This window comes from Gracilinanus agilis, chromosome 6 (genome assembly GCF_016433145.1).
Source record: "Gracilinanus agilis isolate LMUSP501 chromosome 6, AgileGrace, whole genome shotgun sequence".
Classification (NCBI taxonomy): domain Eukaryota; kingdom Metazoa; phylum Chordata; class Mammalia; order Didelphimorphia; family Didelphidae; genus Gracilinanus; species Gracilinanus agilis.
In genome coordinates, this window is record NC_058135.1 from 292,165,230 (window position 1) to 292,184,053 (window position 18,824).

Consider the following 18,824-nt stretch of genomic DNA (forward strand, 5'->3'; position numbering starts at 1 on the left):
CCCTCTTCCCCCACAGGACGGTGGAAGGGGGCCTGCAGAGTGCTTGTGGGGCTGTTCAGAGCTGGCTCTCTCGGGTTTTAATTCGTTACCACTCAGCACCCATTCATGAATCGTCCTCTGCGCTTGGCACCTTATGGTTTGATTTGACTCCAGAATCCTCTAGAAGAAAACAAGTCTCTTAAAATGGAATTTCTCTTTCCTTTTTTTCTTTTAATAACCCCTCACCTTCCATCTGAGAACCAATATTGATTCTAAGGCATCAGAGCAGTAAAGGCCGGGCAATGGGGGCCAAGTGACTTGCCCAGGGTCACCCAGATAGGAAGTGCCTAAGACCAGATTTACCCTCCCGTCTCTAGACCAGCCTCTCCATCCCCTGAGCCATGTAGCTGCCCCCCAACAGCGTATTTAAAGAGCAGGTTCATGGAGCCCCGGGAAGGAGCCCGGCTCCAGCCTGGTCTTTTCACTCGACAAGCGCAGAACAGAGATGTCTTCACTGAGCCGGGGATAGCGATGACGACTCTCACGTCTGCCGCCCCTCCTATTGCCGTGCTGCGCCGGCGCTTTACAGTGATGATCTTATTAGATCTACTGCAGCCCCGGGAGGCGGGTGCTATTGTTATCACCGCCGTTTTACAGATGAGGAAACTGAGGCAGACAGGCGATTGGCCCGGGGTGGTAGAAGATTGAGTCGGGGTCTGAGGCCAGATTCGAATGTGGGTCTTCATAACTTTAGGCCCAGCTCTGTGTCCACTGCACCACCCAAAGCCCCGCTCTGCCGTGAGACCTTGGATAAGTCCCTTTCCTCCAGGGCCCTGCAGCGTAGGAGGAGGGGCTTGGAGGGGCTCGGAGGGGCTCGGAGGGGCTCGGAGGGGCCCACTTCTGCGCCCTCGCCGAGACACCGCAGGCCAGAGCGGGGCATGGCTTTGCCCGTTCGTGGCTCCTGAGGCCGGGCCTGCCCCTCTCCCCGGCTCCTCGTGGCCAGAAAACGGGCGGAATGCTGTGATTTCCGAGTTCTCTTTGGCGGCCCTCCTCGGGCCTGTGTCCGTCCATGGCACGGCGGCAGCAGCAGCTCCGTCTTGTTGGAAATGAGGACGTTTGGCGTGGAAGTTGCCGCTTTTCTCCGGCCTCCTCCCGACCTCCTCATCAGGCCGCCTCCGCGTGCTCGCACGGCTCAGGCTCTCCGGAGCTCGGACACGTGGAGTCGAGACCGGCCCCCGCGGCGGAGCCGGGGCGCCTCCATCCCGCGCTCTGCCTCCTGACTGAGCCCCGGTGTGCCCAGAATGTGGATTTGAACTCGGGTCCTGCGATGCTGTGTCAAGTGGCCTGAAACTGACCCTGTGACCGGCCCTGATTGGAGGAGGAGGGCTCGGAGCCTGGAACCCCGGCATCTGGCGGCCGCCCCTCTCCAGGCGCCCCGGGAAGGAGGTTCCCAGGACTTCGAGGGGCGCCCTTTGTCCTGCGGGCCTTGGCACCGGGCTGTGGGGGAGAGGCTGGAGCAGAGGCCGCGTGCTCTGGGCCTGGGACTTGTGTAAACAACAGGCTGTGGGCTGCCCCCTGGCTGGCACCCCTTCCACGGTCTGGTGGCCGCCCCGTTTGGCCCCCTTCCAGGCTCAGGACTTCGCCCGTCCTTCCCAGAACCGCCAGAAATGAGCCCAGGATTGCTTTGGTGGGTTGTGGGGGGCCCACGGGCCCGGCTGCCCCTCCCTGGGGCCCTTTCATCCTCTCAGTTCCAGGTTCCCCCGTTCGGGTCCAGGCGGGGCCTTCCTTCTGCTTTCAGAAACAGTGTGAAAGGTCCCCATTTGAGAGGAGAACCTTCCTCCTGGGCTCTTCCTCGGCTTCTGGGTATTTGAAGCCAAGTCTCGCCCCCTTCTCTCTCCTCTCAGTTGTCTCTTCTTTCCTCCCTATTGTCTCCCCAGAAGGTGGGATTTGAACTCAGGGCATGCCTCGGGGCTTCTCCTAGTCCCATCCCTAAAGCAGAGATGGGATTTGGGAGCCTGGAGAGCCTTTAGGAGCCTAGAGAACTGCGAGGATGAGGATGGGGGGCCAAGCCATGAGGGGTGTGGGGAAGGGCCCTTGGCTGCGTGGGCCCAGCACCCTGCACGGGGGTCCCCTGAGCTGCAGCCATGATGGGACCATGTGATGACCCGGAGCCCCCCGGACTCTGCCTGGAGCAGGCAGAAGTGTTGGTGCCTCCCAGGGGAGGAGGGCATGTGGTGAGCCCGGGGGCACCTTTGGGCTCCGAGAATGTGGGGCCAAATCCAGGCTTCTCAGGCGAGATCTTCTCCCTTTGGTTTTTGGAGAGAGAAATCTGAGGCTTCTGTCCAGAATTACCGGAGGGGGGCAGCTAGGTGGCTTGGTGGCCTGAGTTCAAATCTGGCCTCAGACTTTCCTCAGTGTGACCCTGGGCAAGTCACTCGACCCATTGCCTAACCCTTAGCACCCTTCTGCTTTATTGGTTCTAAGAAGGAAGGTGAGGGTGAGAGATAGATAGAGAGAGAGAGAGAGAGAGAGAGACAGACAGACAGAGACAGAGAGACAGAGACAGAGACAGAGACAGAGAGACAGAGACAGAGACAGAGAGACACACACACACACACACACACAGAGACAGAGACAGAGTGAAAAAGAGGCAGAAAGACAGAGAGAAGAGAGACAGAGACACACAGACACAGAGACAGAGAGAGACAGAGAGAAAGAGACAGACAGAGACAGAAAGAGACAGAGGGAGACAGAGAGAAAGAGACAGAGACAGAGACAGAGAGACAGACAGAGAGATACACACAGACACAGAGACAGAGAGAGAAAGAGAGAGAAAGAGAGAGACACACACACACACAGACAGAGACAGAGTGAAAAAGAGACAGAAAGACACAGAGAGAAGAGAGACAAAGAAGAGAGACAGAGACACACAGACACAGAGACAGAGACAGACGGAGAGAGACAGAGAGACAGACAAAGAGAGACAGAAAGAGACAGAGGGAGACAGACAGAGAGATACACACAGACACAGAGACAGAGAGAGACAGAGATAGAGAGACAGACAGAGAGACAGACACAGACAGAGAGAGCGATTCTTCCGCCCTTGGATGACCAGTTGGACCAAGAACTGGCTGTCCCAGAGGAGGGGAAGGTGAGCTTGGCCTTAGCCCCTGACCCTCCTACAGGCCCCGGAGCGGGGGCGCCTCTCCTGGCTTTGGTCATTTAGGACCATCAGAGCCAGCATTCCCAAGGCCCGGCTCTCCCCCGGCTCCAGCCAGCCCCCCGGCCTCATTTCCCTTTCTGGTGCTTTTTGTCCTCTTTGTGCCGACATTTTCCTTGGCCGGTGTAGACCTTCGAGGGGCTGTGACAGCCCTGAAGGGAAAAGGCCAGAACAGCTGCACACTGTGGGGAGCTTTAGCCCAGGGGAGACATGTTGAGGGGAGACAGGCGAGCTGTCTGCAGCTGGCATGTGAAGGGGATTAGGCGGAGGCCCGCCTGACCCCAGAGGGCTGCACGGGGAGCAGTGGGGAGGGAGGCAGAGGAGCCATGAGAGAAGGGGAGGCCTGGGAAGGGAGTGAGCTTCCTGTCCTTGGAGGGCACCAAGCCAAAGCTGGGGGCTGAGTGTAGAGGAGATGCCTCTTCAGATGGGGGCCTGGGAAGGCCCCCCCAGCTCAGAGATTTTCTACTTTTACCCAGAATTCTTTGTCACCACGGTAGGTTCTAGGTGGGCCCCTGAGGTGGGCCGGTCTGCCCACATGCAAGCTCCTGGAGGGCAGGGAACCCATTTGGATGACGGCAAGCCTCCAGGTCTGCACGGTTGGCTTCCTGCGGGCTACCTGCAGCTCCGAGACAGTCTGTCCTCGGCTGAGAACCCTCGGAATTCCAGGGAGGCGTGTGAGGCGCCATAGAAGGCTTGGGGAGTCGAAGGCGGGCCTGCACAGAACAAGGTCTTTATTTTGGTCTAGCTGCATGGATTGGGTTACGCCGAATTGGGTTGTGCTTGGGGTAACTGTGTAAACAGTGTAAAATATAGGCTATGGCCAAAAAACAGCCCAGCCATCTGTTAGAAATTCTATATATAAATATTGGCTATTCTTCCAGGCCTTTCGGGGGGATTTGTGCGTCTCCCTCTCCCCCTCTTCCCTGTCCCCCCCTCTGTCTTTGTCTCTCCCCCCTCTCTCTTCTTTCTGTCTCTGTCTCTTCTCTCTTCTCCCCTCCCTCTCTCCCTTCTCTCTCTGTCTGTCTTACTGTCTCTCTCTCCCTTCTCTCCCCTCTCTCCCTCCCTCTCTTTCTCTCTCTTCTTTCCCCTTCCCTCCCTCCCTCTCTCTCTTCTCTCTCCTTCTCTTCCCCTTCTCTTCCCCTTTTCTTCCCTTCCCTCGCCCCTCCTCCTCTCCCTCCCTCCTCCACCCTCTGTCTCTCCCCCTCCTTTCCCCTCTCCTTATTTCTGGGTCAGACCTCGATGGCACCCGCCGTGTCTGAAGGGCCTGCAGGATCCAGGGTTCCCATTACAAAGACTTCTTTCCCAGCAACCTTGGGAGGAGGGTAGTGCCAGCGTCCATTTTACAGACGAGGAAGTTGAGGCCCAAAGAGATGAAATGACTTGGAAAAAGCCCCCTGCTCAGGGTTCTAGCCCTCCTGGTGTTTTGCTTTTTCCCTCTTCCTCGGCCCTCCTTCCCTTTCTTCCCCTCTCCTTCCCCTTCCCCCACTCTGCTTCTCTTTCTTCCTCCCATTTCCTGGCTCAGCTCTCCGGCCCCTTCCTCTCTCGTCCTGCTGTGTCTCTCCCTTGGCCTCTCGGACCTGGCACCAGGGGCCTCCTCCAAAGGGCCCAGGCCTGGCCAGGCTCAGGGAGGCCCAGGCGCTCGCTGGATCACAGCCTGTTCAGGTTGGCCTCCTCTTCGTCCTGCTGCACCTGGTTCCGGTGTCACCTGCACCAGCTTGTGCTGCCCTGATGAGCCACATTTAAAGCAGTTCTAGAAATGGAAGCAAGAAAACGGCGTGATTAATGGCCGTCGTCCCATGGTGGGAGAGTCAGCGAGGAAGCCCTGACTACGTGCCAGGCACTGCGCTAAGCGCTGGGGATACCGAGGAGGCAAAAGACAGCCCCTGCTCTCAAGGAAGAGGGATCACCAGGGCAGTTAGTGCCCAGATGGCATTGTAAGGCAGGCGAAGCCCAGTGCCCAGGGATCTGCTTTGAGAGGCTTCCACCTTCTGAGGAGGGAGAGGGCCGAAAGGAAGGGGCCTGCCAAGGTCAGGAAGGAGACGGGCGAGAATTCTACTCTGGGGCCCTTTGCCAAAAGCTGCCTCTGCTCAGGCCTCATTCCCAAGGGCCAGGGTTGGCAGCTAACGCTCGTTAGTAATCCGTCAGGAAGCGGAGGGGACCATTGACCACCACGTCTGCCTTTTGGGGTTCCTCAAGCTCGCAAACATTGATTGAGCACCTACTGTGTGCCAGGCACCGTGCTGGCTGTGAGGACACAAAGACAAATTCCCTAACTTTACAGAGGAGCGGAAGTGTCTTGGCCAACGGCACCCAGCTAGAAGAGTGGCCAAGTGGGGATTCCCACCCGGGGCCTCCCACTCCGAATCTAACGGTTCTTACGAGTCGGTACAGGTTTTCTTTGAAAAGATTAGAAATTGAGGCATCCTGAATGAATTGATCTGTTTTTTAAAAACAAATCCTTAACTTCTATCTTAGAATTCTGTTGATTCCAAGGCAGAAGAGTCTGTGTGCTGCACCCCACCCAGCTGCCCTGAGGTCTGGAGCAGCTCTAAGGCTGTGACCCAAGACCTTGGAACTCTGGGCCTCCATTCCCTCATTGGTAAAACCAAGGGTGATTCTAAGACCTTCAAGACTTAGGGTCCAGACACCTTGATTTCGATCCCGGTTTTAGCATTTTCAGCATTCTTTCTGAACCTCAGTTTCCTGCTCTGTAAAATGGCCGTCATCAGGCCTTCCCCTGAAGTGACCAAAGAGGTAGATGGCTCCCTGGCTTCGTAAGACTCCAGGCGAGTGACTGAAGGCCCAGTTTCCACAGCGGCAAGGCAGGTGTGGGCTAGTTTGGGGGTTTGTTTCATTTGTCCCCCCCCAACTCAGCCTCTTTCTAAGCCTCGTTCATTGAAGGCAGCGCCTGCTGCTTCGAGGCTCTTGCTTTGGAAAGGGAGAGCCCAAACCCGAGAGCTAAGAGGCCAAGGCAGAGGTTCTGAGCTGTTTGCCTTTGAAAGGGAAAACGTGCCGGACTCGGCGACTCCCGACAAGAACACACAGTTTCTGGAAGGGAGCAAAAAATGCTGTCTTTCCAGTTTGGGTGGTGATCGCGGCAGCGGAAGCGAAAGGAGGATGTTGGGTGCTCGAGGCAGATGGGAAGTTGGCTTCCTCTCTCTCCAACCCCGACCATGCTCCTCCCTGCCGTGTGCACAGCTCTGGCCTGAGCCACCCCTCTGAGTGGCGCCATTCCTCGACTCCTTTAGAGGATTGCAGGAGCCCCTATTTCGAGGCACCTCACAGGCCATGGCGAGGCTCATGGAGGGAGACTGACTTCCTCCATTCTCCAGAGCTGTCTGCCCAGTCCCCAGTCATTCATTCATTTGTTTCTTGAACTTTTAAAAATGGACCCACTAGGGACAGCGAGGTGACTCAGTGGTTGGAGAGCCAGGTCAAGAGACAAGAAGCCCTGGATTCAAATCTGGCCTCAGACACTTGCTGTATGACCCTGTGCAAGTCACCTAACCCCCATTGCCTAGCTGTTACCGCTCTTCTGCCTTAGAACCAATATATAGTATTAATTCTTTTTATTTTATTTAAAATTTTTAATTGAAAAAAATTGAAAAAAATTTTAATTTAATTTAAAAAAACCCTTTATTTATTTATTTACTCGCCTATTCGCTCATTCATTCATTCATTCATTCATTTATTTATTTATTTATTCATTCGCTCATTCATTCATTCATTCATTTGTTTGTTTGTTTATTTATTTATTTGTTTGTTCATTTATTTATTTTTGAGTATTTTCCCATGGTTCCATGATTTATGCTGTTTCTCTCTCCCCTCTTTCCTCCCACCTCCCAGAGCTGGCGAGCAATTCCACACAGTATTAATTCTAAGACAGAAAGTAAGGATTAAAAAAAAAAAAAGCAAACAACCTATCATGTAAGGCAAGATGGTTTAGTGGCTAGAGCTGGGGAGGGGGAGAGAGTAAGCCTTTCTATACTATGTGCCGGGTATGGTGCTAAATGCCATGCAAATATTATCTTATGTAGTCCTCACACCAACTTTTTGAGGCAGTGGCTGTGATGATCCCCATTTTACAGTTGAGGAAATTGAGGCAGACAGACGTTAAGCGACTTGTTCCAGGGTCTCATAGCTAGTAAGTGTCTCAGGCTAGATTTGAATTCAGGTCTTCTTGACTCCAGGCCCAGCACTCTTTCTGCTGCTGCCTTAGAGTCAGGAGGACTGACTGGCTTCAAAGCCCGCCTTTGATGCTTACAAGCTGTGGGTCCTTGCTTAAATGATTTCCTCTAAACCTCAGTTTATATGTGAAATGGGAATAATAACTGATTGTCCAAATAATCTGCAAATTGTAAAGAGCTAAGAAAGAGGGATCCAGGGGGCAGCTGGGTGGCTCAGTGGATGGAGAGCCAGGCCTAGAAATGGGAGGTCCAATAGGGGTTCAAGAGTGGCCCCCGACAATTCCTAACTGTGTGACCCTGGGCAAGTCACTTCACTCCCATCTCCTAGCCCTTACCACTCTTCTGCCTTGGAACCAATACACACTAATGATTCTAAGGTGGAAGGTAAGGGATTAAAAAAGGAGGGGGGAGCCACAGACAATGTCCCAGGCCTAGCCCCTTCCTCTGAGTGAGCCCTGGAGTTTGCCAGCAGGGAGGGAAAAGCTGGTTAACCTGAGCATGCTCAGAGGAGAAGCCAGGGGGCCCTGCCCCAGGCCAGTCTGTAAAAGAAGCTGGGTTTGCTTTGTCTGAGAAACTAGGTTTGGGGCAAATGCCAACTGTCTTTGGTGTGATGAAAGATCTGCTTGGGAAGGAGGATTCGCCTCCTTCTCTTTGGCCAGGGAGGGCAGGACCAGGAGCCTGGAGGGGAGGTTTGGGCTTGGCAGATTTAGGCCAGAGGGCAGAAATCTCTGGGGAAACATAGGAATGATCTCAAAGTCAGATGCCTGCCTTTAAAAGTAGTGAGCTGCCCATCCTTGAGGTGGGCAAGTAGAGGCTGGGAGATCCTTCACTGGGCAGACCACACAGTGCCTTTCTCTAAAGGCATGGACCTGAGGGTCTCCGGGGTCCCTTCCAACCATGACTGTCTCCGAGAGAAGAAATGTGTTCAGTTCTGTGCCCTTTGAATGGGAGTCTAACCCGTGCCTCCAAACCCTGGGCAGTGCTCTGAGCTCTGTTCTGATGCCAACCCTTCTGGGAAGCCCTCCTGGACTCTGGTCAGTCCTGCCAGGTCCAACCTTTGCCCTGTCCTCCAGTAGGCTGCCTCTCCCCAGAAAGTTTGTGTCTTCTCTCAGGGCTGGGCAATAAGCCCCATCAGAGCTCACTGTTGTTGATTTAATAAAGGGCCTCCCAAAACCCTTAAAGGGCTCTTTAGGAACAGCCATTCCTCCGATTGACTTTGATTTTGGCAATGTGTTATTCAATCAGGGCTGGCATGTTGGCAGGGATGATAGTCAGCCGGAGCGCTTGTGATATCAGGAGAGAGTCAGGAGGGCCTCTAGCAGGTGGAGCATGCCCCTGCCTTTGAGGATGATGATGATGGGCAAGTGTGGAGGGGCAGCTATCTGTCTCACCAGAGGGCAGTTCCAAATCAGTGAGATCTCCAATGCCTTTGTACTCCTTGGGTGCTGGGTTTTAGGACCATAGAATGTCAGAGCTAGGAGAGACCTGAGACATCAGCTAGTCCAGCCTCTTTCTTTTACCCATGGGTAAACTGAGGCCAAGAGGGGTGAAAAATGACTTCCCCAAGGGCTCCTAGGACAAAGTCTCTCATGGATGGAAATTCAGATCAGGGAACAGGGTACTTAATAAGGTGGCTCGATAGTCATGTCAAATAATTACCTGCAAGTCTGTCTCAAGCATTTTCCATGCTCTAAGTGGTCCATCCTTAGATATTTCCTTGAACGAGGTCTCCATTGGAGTGTCCCAGGGCTCTGCGCTCCTGTCTCTCCGCTGTTTATTGGTGATTTAGGTTGTTAAAGGGATTTTCTTAATCTCTCCCTCTGTCTCTTTAAGAGGCAAGAGAGCAGAAGGATTTCTAAGAGGAGCAGAGCTGACAGGAGTCTGTGTGCCAGAGCTGAAGATTCCGTTACCAAGTTAGAGGTCTTTTGCCTTTGCATTTCTAGAGAGCAGGAGTTCGGTCTCTTTGTCTCTGCTACTGACAGTTGGAGGATAAAGCCTTATTTAGGGAGGTCGTGGGTGATGAATGTCTATTAATTAGGAAGATAGGTAGTTAGTGAATCAGTTTTAGGTAATGTAGGTTAGATAGGCCTGGCCAGGCAAGAAGCACCTGTCCTTGAAGACAGAGTAAGTTTTTTCTTTTAGAAATTTTAGATAGTATTAGGAATTTAGGTATAGTCATAGGGTATTAGAATATTAATCTCTCTTTCCTCCTTTCTATTTTCTATCTGTGCTTCTCAAACTAAACTAAGCGTTTTATCAAAATTCTCTCTTTGCTTTTGTCAAACTCCTACCATTTAACCCTAACAAGGTAAAGACATTGATGGGGAGCTTCTTAATGCGCAGGTGGCCTCCTGCTAAAACCCACTGGGTGCTCGAGTTGGTATCCAGAGATTCTGGCAGGTGTCAAGCCTCGGGTTCAATCTAAGACAATGAAATTTGATTTGGATAAATGTAAACTAACCCTCAAGTAGGAAAAAAGTCCACAACATAAAGGCATGATGGGACATGCTGGCTGGGGTGGGGGGCTATTTGTGTACAAAAGACCTGAGGCTTTTAGATCAGAATGAAGGACCTCAAACTCCCAGCTCTTCAACCACAACCCCCCCCCAAAGGGACAGGCAGGATGAGGATGCTGATGGAATATTGGAGGGCCCCCAGCCAGGACTAGGAGGTGATGGATGGGCCCTTGTGGACCCTGCAGCCCAGGCGAGCACGTTTGGAAGCAGTGCGTTCATTTCCTGGCATGATATTTTAGGAAGAAGCTTCCTATTTAGGGGAAGAAGTTGTTCTAGTCTTGGGAGGCGGCTCCCAAGTATTGGCGTGCTAATACAAAGTCTGATGGCTTTATACAACGTGATTCCAAGAGGGGGAGGAAGGCTCCCCTTGAACCCTGGAGGGGGATCAGAAGTCAGGGGTCCTCACAACTTGTGTCTCGTTGAATTAAACTGAAATGGAATGGAAAAGGCGTCGGTTTTATTACCTGGCTTTCCTGGGCCTTGCCCGAGTGATCCAGATCCCCATTTCCAAGGGAACATCTGGGGATTTCACAGACTTGGCCCCCAGCCAGGCTCTGTTCTGTGGAAGTTAATTGTGTGTTGGGTGAGGTTCACGGAGAATGTGTGTGCAGATGGCCAGGAGCTCCCAGACCAGCTCCTCTGGCTGTTGGCTCAGTGAACTTCATGAAATACTGGCCTCCACAAGGGATGGGACAGAGTGGGAGCGATGGCCACGTGCCCATCTGCAGAGCCGTGAGACTCCCTGGGTGCCACCGTTGGGGGCTGAGTGGTGCCCAGAACTGCCCTGACCCCCGCCCTAAGACCATGAGCCGAGGCAGCAAGAACCCTGGACTTGAGGTCCCGAGACCCAAGACTGGCTTAAGCTGGGTTTCTGCCTAGGCTTCCGTCAGACTGGAGGGGGCAGAGGACCTGGGGTGATGGTTTCCTGCCTGCCCTGGGTCTTCCGTCCAGCTGTCAAAGTAAGCCCCCCAAGGTACAGATCTGCCTTTGGTCCTGCCCTGCTCCAGAATCATCGGGCATACCTTAGTCTGGTGGGTGCCCCCCACCCAGTTTTCCTTACACTGGGGGCCCTGGGCTCCCCTCTGTGTGTGTGTCAGCCTCTCCCCTGGGCTCGGAGCCGTTACATTTGAATGGGATTCGCCAAGTTGAAAAACCGTCACCTTTGTGAGCCAGGCAGGACTGGAACCAAAGTCTCCCGAGTCTGGGGCCAGGTCTACGCAAGCACAGCCAGTTGGCCCCGGACTGTCGAATGTGGTTGGCCTGCTTTGGTGGGGCTCAGCTTCTGGAGCCAGCCAGCTTTCCTTTTCTGGCCATGTCATGATAGTCAGACAGGCTGAAAGAGTGAGCTGAGCATTGATTTATGGGCTTAATGCGTTTAGGAAGGCAGCCTCTGAGGTGGGAGGACCTGAATTCAAGTCTTGCCTTGGACACACCAGGGTGGCAGGTTATCCTCATTCAGAGTCGCAGAGGAGATTTTTGATGTGAGTTCTCGAAGGGAGTTTCCTCACCAGTGACTCCTTGTTGTTCCTGGAACAAGAAACTTCATCTCCAGACTCTAGGCATTTCCACTGGCTGTTTTCCATACCTGGATTTCTCTCCCTCTTCATCTCCCCTCCTGGCTTCTTGGGCATCCTCCAGCTTCTCCAGGAAGCCTTTCCCAACCTCCCTTCATGCCAGTGCCATCCCTCTGGGGGTCATCTCCTCTTTATCCTCCCTTGAGCATTTTTGTGCCCACTTGTTTGCCTGTCATCTCCCCGAAGGTCGGGGACTGTCCTGCGCTTAGCCCGGCCCTGGCACATAGTAGGCACTTACTACATGTTCCCAGGAATGGATACGACCTCTCCCAAGTAGCTTTGCCAAAACCCCTTCCTAAATAATAGTCTAAAATGCAGGAATTATACGAACACAACTACAAAACATTTTCCACACAATTAAAACTAAAAACATTGATTGCTCATGGGTAGGACGAGCTAACAGAATAAAAAGGACACCTACCTAAATTAATTTACTTATTCAGTGTCATACCTATCAAACTACCAAGAAACTTTTTTTTACTGAATCTGAATAATAGTCTAAAAGGGATTCACACTGAAAACTGGGTTTCAGCGGGCAGAGGAGGATCGCAGCCGATCAGGAGCTCCCTCCCAGGCCCTCCATCCAGGCTCAGCCACATGTTCAGAATCTCCAGAGCTGGATTAAGTGCCAGTCCTAGAAGATGGGAGGTCCTGGGTTCAAATCTGGTCTCAGATATTTCCTAGCTGTGTGACCCTAAGCAAGTCACTTCACTCTGCCTCCGTTTCCTCATCTGGAAAATGAGCTGGAGAAGGAAATGGCAAACCACTCCAGTGTCTGTGCCAAGAAAACCTCACACGGGGTCACAGAGACATGATGAGACGACTAACTTATAACAGATTGGAGATGCGAGTCCGTACCGGAATGGTGGTAGTGTCAGAGGGGAGAAAGGGGGCACGGACCTTCTTTTTTTTTTAAACCTTCACCTGCTGTCTCAGAATCGGTTCCAAGGCAGAAGAGTGGTAAGAGCTAGGCAACTGGGGTTAAGTGACTTGACCAGGGTCACAAAGAAGGGGGCATATTCAAGAGATCCCTTGGAGTAGTCAACAGTCATGTTGGCGACAACTGCTTGACTTTATTGGGTGAATGGGAATGAGGAGTCAAGCGGGGTGCTGAACCCACGTGACAAGGAGGATGGGGAACCTTTGACGGAAGTTAGGAAGGGGGTAGATTTGGGGAGAAAGAGAAGGAATGTAATGAGATCTGAGATGACGATCCCGCCTCCACCATGGCTGGTCTTCTCATGCTCTGGCCCCTGCCCTGAGCCCAGAGCCCCTCTGAAGGGTGACTCCCAGAGCCATGAAGTGGTTTGGAAACAGGATGAGGATCGGGCAGGGAGGCATGGAGTCTCCCCACTGGCACATGCTCAGCTGCTGCTTCACTTAGGTTTGAAGGACCCTGAGGGGCTCATGTTTCCCTCTAAAGAAGGAGTTTGAGGGGCAGCTGGGTAGCTCAGTGGATGGAGAGTCAGGCCTAGAAATGGGAGGTCCTGGGTTCAAATCCAGCCTCAGACACTTCCCAGCTGTGTGACCCTGGGCAAGTCACTTGACCCCCATGGCCCACCCTTACCGCTCTTCTGCCTTGGAGTCAATACACAGAAGTTAAGGGTTAAAACAAAGAAAAAGAAAAAGAAGGCGTTTGGGAATAGAGGGAAGGAAAGAGTGGGAGAGATGTTGGGAGACAAATGCCATGACTGGCTCTCCCAGGGAGGGTGAGAGGGGACCATTAGCCCCCTTCTGATGGGCTGATCACCCACCCCAGGCTCAGGCCAGGAGACCACTGGTGTAGACCGATTAACCCCGTAGGAGTACTCCTTGGTTAGGATGACATAACAATGCTGATTTACGGAGCGGCTCTCCTCACACCCTACCAAAGTGCCATGTGTGGCGAGCACTAAACTGGGAGCTTCTGCCCGCAGGGAGCTTCCGTTTGGTCGGGGAAGACGAGGACACACAAGCCTTAGCGTAGATGCTCTGGTCCTCCTTTCCCTTAGGTAGCCCGTCAGGCTGACCCTGTGGGCAAAGGAGTCACCGACTTCCCCTGGTCTTGCACGAAGCCAACAGAGCCATTCGAGAGGCGTGCAGTTAGCCCAGGGGAAGCGGGTCCGGAGGGTCCACACCTGCTGGAACTCTCCAGAGTGCTTCCCTGAGCCCTCAGCAACCTCACCCCAATGCCATCTCCCTGGAGAGATGATGCCCGAGACCGTTAATGTGGGGCTTCCCGTGTGCCCGACCTCCATGGCACAGAAAGCCGGTGCCCACGAGAGGCACATCCTCTCCCCTACCGTTGACTCCCTGCCAAGTGGGCCTCTAACCACCGCCTGGAGACCTCCAGCTGCGGGGAGCTCACTACCTCTGCAGACAGCTTATTCTCTTTGGATCAGCTCTCCCTGGTCCAAAGTCAGACATTTTTCCTGGTGGAGAGCTTCATTCTCCCTCTTCAACGTGTCCCCCCCGTTGCTCTTCGTTCTGCAGATCCAGCCCGTGAAAGGCTTGGAGATGGCTGTCAGTCCCCATTAACGGAAAACGAATTCTGTCTTCCTTTAACTTTTATTCTCTTGTTCCTTAAACAAATTCTAAGAGATCTAATTATTAATGGTGGAATCCTAGAGAAAGGCATGGCAGACTAGTATGGAAAGGAGGAAGTCTTGGATTCAAATCCTGTCTCTGGCGCCTTTGAGTTGAATGATTCTGCGTGTCCGAAAAAGGGAGAATTGACCTGGATGGCCTCTAAGAGGATCATCTTGGTAGCCAGGGGCCCCGCGGGAGCGCTTCTGGCAGGGCGTCCCACAGGCCGAGACGATGCTCAGTCTTTCTCCTTTGTTCATGCAGCTTCCCCGCTCCTGCTCTTTGCCAACCGCCGGGATGTGAGGCTGGTGGATGCCGGAGGAGCCAAGTTGGAGTCCACCATTGTGGTGAGCGGCCTGGAGGACGCAGCGGCCGTGGACTTCCAGTACTCCCAGGGCGTCATTTACTGGACAGACGTGAGCGAGGAGGCCATCAAGCAGACGTTCTTTAACCAGTCGGGCAGCGCGGTGCAGAACGTCATCATCTCCGGCCTCGTGTCCCCGGACGGCTTGGCGTGTGATTGGATTGGGAAGAAGCTCTACTGGACGGACTCGGAGACCAACCGAATCGAGGTGGCCAACCTCAATGGAACCTCGAGAAAAGTCCTTTTCTGGCAGGATCTGGACCAGCCCCGGGCCATCGCCCTGGACCCTGCTCACGGGTAAGCAAATGCCCTGCTTTCTCCTGGTCACGGGGCGGAGTCTTCTTTCCTGGGCTCAGACTTAGGCAGGCAGGAAAGGAAGGCCGAGGAGGGGGCACTGAGCTTCCTCTCTGTCCGAAGAGCGAGGCTCTCTCGAGGTGGCGTTCTCCGGCGTTCTTGTTTATCGGGCAGCCTCACCCTCATACGTGAGCTGGAGCTGGCGAGCCTCTCTGGGGTGTACACGTTGGGCTTGACATCCAGGCTGTAGGAAAGGGCTTGGGTATTGCTTGTAAAAAAAATGAACTTTTTTCTAATTCTGGCCCAAGATGCTTCCTAGCTGCGTGACCCTGGACGAGTCCCTTAACCTCCATTGCCTAGCCCTTACCACTCTTCTGCCTTGGAACCAATACAGAATATTAATTTTAAAGTGGAAGGGAAAGGTTTTTAAAAAACGGACTTTTTAGACAGTGTTCTCTGTAGAACTAGACTGATGGAAAATGGGTGGAGGGGCAGCTGGGTGACTCAGTAGACTAAGAGCCAGACCTGGAGATGAGAGGTCCTGGGGTCAAATGTGGCCTCAGATATGTCCTAGCTGTGTGATCCTGGACAAGTCACCTAACCTGTTCATCTGCAAAATGGGGCTAATGATAGCACCTACCTCTCAGGGATGTGAGGATCAGATGAGTTAATAATTGAAAAGCCCTTAGCACAGTGCCTGGCACATAGTAGGTGCTATAGAAGTGATCGCTATTATTATTATTAACTTTGGGTGTGAGGGAGGGGGGAAAAGAATGAGACATTTTTAGACATAGCTAATGTGTGAATTTATTCCTCCTGGATAAGCGTACTTATTATAATTTATTACATATTTGTAACAAGTCATATGTTACTGGTAGGTTACATATTATATAAATAAACAAATGGTAACAAAAATGTAATTGTAAAATATTTAACAAAATAAATAAAAATAAAATCAAACAGAAAAGAAAAAATATTATTAGCTTGAGATAAGTACTAGCAATTGTTGTCATTAGGCAAAATGGGTTTTGATATTCCCATTTTTCAGATGGGACAGCCCAAGTCCCATTCAGATGAGAATGAGCAGCCTGAATAGGGGTTGTTTGAGGTGAAGCTGTGACATGAGGTACAGTTTGAGTCAACAAAGTTTTTTTTTGCCAGACGCAGATCAAGGTTCTACCACTTACTGGGCTGGGGAAGTCACTTGACTTGGTTTGGCCTCAGTTTACTCATTTGTCAGATCCAAGGGTTGGACTAGATTCATGGCAGGTAAGGTTCTCTCTAGTTTCCTGGGGCCCTATGATCCCTTCACCTTTCTGGACACATAATTGGAAGCAATGCAGTGTAGTGAAAAGTGTACTGAGCTTAGAGTCTGGGGTCCAAATCCTTCCTCCAACACTGTCTGTGATCCCAAGCAAGTCCCTTCTCTTCTTGGATCCTTTGGAATGGCCTACAACATTTTTCACTGTGATGATGGAGAGACCTTCTATGCTAGGGGTTCCCCACCTGTTGGTGAATCTCTTGTGAGGGCCTAGAGTACCTGTCCTGCCACCATGTTGATTGTTTCTGGTGCCAGTCTAAGGCCTTGGCCTTTTTTCTAGTGATTACCAGGAGCTGCTGGAGATTCCTGAGCTGGATGGTGGCCCCTTTGGAGCAGTGGTCCTTGAGGGAAGGGGCTTTGGCAGGAGCTGTGCAGTTTGAGCTTCAGGGAGTGAGTGTGAAGGCAGAGGGTTCTGCTAAGAGGGTTTGAATAAGAAGGTTCTATTAAATGGGTTCCACTGAGTGACTTCTGTTAAGTGAGTTCCACTGAGTGGGATCCATTGAGAGGGTTCCAATGAGTGGGTACTGTTGAGAGGGTTCCAGTGAGTGGGATCCATTGAGAGGGTTCCAGTGAGTGGGTACTGTTGAGAGGGTTTGATTAAGAGGGTTCCACTGAGAGGGTTTGATTAAGAGGGTTCCATTGAGAGGGTTTGATTGAGAGGGTTCCATTGAGAGGGATTCACTGAGTGAGTTCTACTGATTGGGATCCAATGTGATGCTGACCCCCTGCTTTCCCCAGACATTCTCTTTCTCTGGTTTGCTCATCCCACTTGGGTCAGGGTCATTCCCCAGAATGATGACCTTGAGGTGATAACCCCATTCTCTCAGGGTGGGTGGGGGGACACTTGTAATACTCCCCACCGTGGCTTCTGATAACCCACCAGCATGCTTCCCATTCCTACAGATCAATTACAATGACACTATGGACTCTTAAACATCAAACATTTACTAAAACTAGACGGCAAAAGCAAGCATTTACCCAGGAGAAGGCAAAAATAGGGATAACAAAAATATAACAGTCCACTCCTAAACCTCCTATTCCTCTGTCACCCTCTCTCTCCAGTGCACACAGTATCCAGGGGAAAGGGGGCACATGAAGAGGGAAACACACGGCTCTGGGGCCCTGATGTCTCGATGACTCTAGACCTGCTGGTTTTTATGTTCTTGATCTCTTTCGGGAACCATGTGTGCCACGAGTTACCAGCTGAGCTCTTGGGCTATTGAAGTCAGTCTCTTAACTCATAGCCACTTTTGGTAGTACACTGAGAGAGTTTGTGCTTTTTTTGGTGACAAGCCATTCCCTTAAGCCTGAAAACTGCTGAGCTCCTCTGCTGCTCTGTGCTCTGAGAAGTTTCTCCATTTCAAACAAACATCAGGGGATTCTGCTTTGTCTGTTCAGCTCTCAGCAGAGCCATTCCTCTCCTCCACTCAGCACAGCTCCCAGCAGAACAGCCTATCTTTCCCCCTCTGTTTCTCTCTCACACAGCAGAGGAAGACAAAGGGTAGTAGGAGCAAACCCTTGAGAGGCTTCTTCTCTCTGGCTGAAGATGGTGCCAGAGGGGAATGCTGCCTTTCCTCTAGCCAATCAGCTAAGAGTAAAACAATCTTTTTCTTCCCATCCAGTGGTTCCCAGAAAAGCATCTGTAGAGCCTGCCTGCCAGTCCTCTAGGGGCCAAGCAGAACAAATCTCATCAATTTTCTTTGTAAATAGCATTTAAAGACTTCCAGGGTGTTCTTCTTTTCTCCAAGTTCTACGGTTCCAGTTTTTCCCTCAATCATGGCATGGCATGGAGGGTGTACAGGCTACTCTTATAATCAGAAAACATCTTAAGCAGGGTACCCCCACTTTGTCTTGAGGCAGGTCCTCAGGCTTGGTTTGGGTTTTCTGGATAGTGTCAGGATGAAAGCACCCAAACTGCCCGAAATAGCCACTCTACATTTAAATGGGCAAAGGAGAATTCGAGGACATCTCCTGAAATCCCTGGACTCCTGGCTGGGGTGACAGAGTCCAAGAACCTCCCTCTTGTGCTTTTTAAGTCATGCCTGGTGGTTTAAAAATGGACCATTGAACGGGCTGTCTGGAGCTGTGTTTTCCCAAGTCCTCAGGAGATGGGAATGTTTCCCCAGGGAAACCCATCTTGAGGGCTTCTTTTCATGGACATTTACACAGACCAGGAAGCTGGTTGGTTTAAAAAAACCTTTTTTTTTTAAATGTTTTAATGGTAATGTTTTCCAAATGTATCCCTTCTTCCTCCTCTATCCATGAACCCATCATTCGTAGGAAAGATTTAAATAGAGAGAGGGAAAAAAAGCCGTTCGGCATAACCAACCAATACTTCAGCTGCCTGATGGTATAGGTACTATTCTACATCGAGTCCCCCACCTCCGTGGAGAAGGGAGGGATGTGCTAAGTTGGTTGTTTATTTGGAGATAGGGCAAGACAAGAGTATAAGGGCTTTGTGGTAGCCACTTAAACATAGGATTCTTACCGCCAGAACATCCTGGCACTGCCTCCTACAACAGTGTAATTTACTGGTTTCTCTTGTGAGTGGGGAGCATCATTTAGCTCACCACCTCTCAGGCTTTACTTGGCCCATTCTGGCTCCATTTTGCCTCATTAGGCATTTAGAGGCAGGGGAGATGTGCTGGGGGAAGGGGAGCAGAGTAGTATTAATGAATGGAAATGGGGTGGTTGGAATCATTTCCTCTCTATTTCAGAGTTTTTCTGAGATCAGGAGAGAGGGAGAGAGAGAGAAAGAGAGAGAGAGAGAGAGAGAGAGAGAGAGAGAGAGAGAGGGAGAGAGA

The 18,824-nt window shown here is 51.9% G+C and overlaps 1 protein-coding gene across 1 annotated transcript in view; it reads left to right on the forward strand.

The window, feature by feature from the left end:
- Window positions 1-18,824, forward strand: part of LRP5 (LDL receptor related protein 5) — a 130,889-nt gene that overhangs the window by 22,070 nt on the left and 89,995 nt on the right. The window contains exon 2 of the mRNA XM_044682058.1: window positions 14,306-14,702. Coding sequence (XP_044537993.1) covers window positions 14,306-14,702 — 397 coding nt within the window. The remainder of the gene's footprint in view (window positions 1-14,305; window positions 14,703-18,824) is intronic.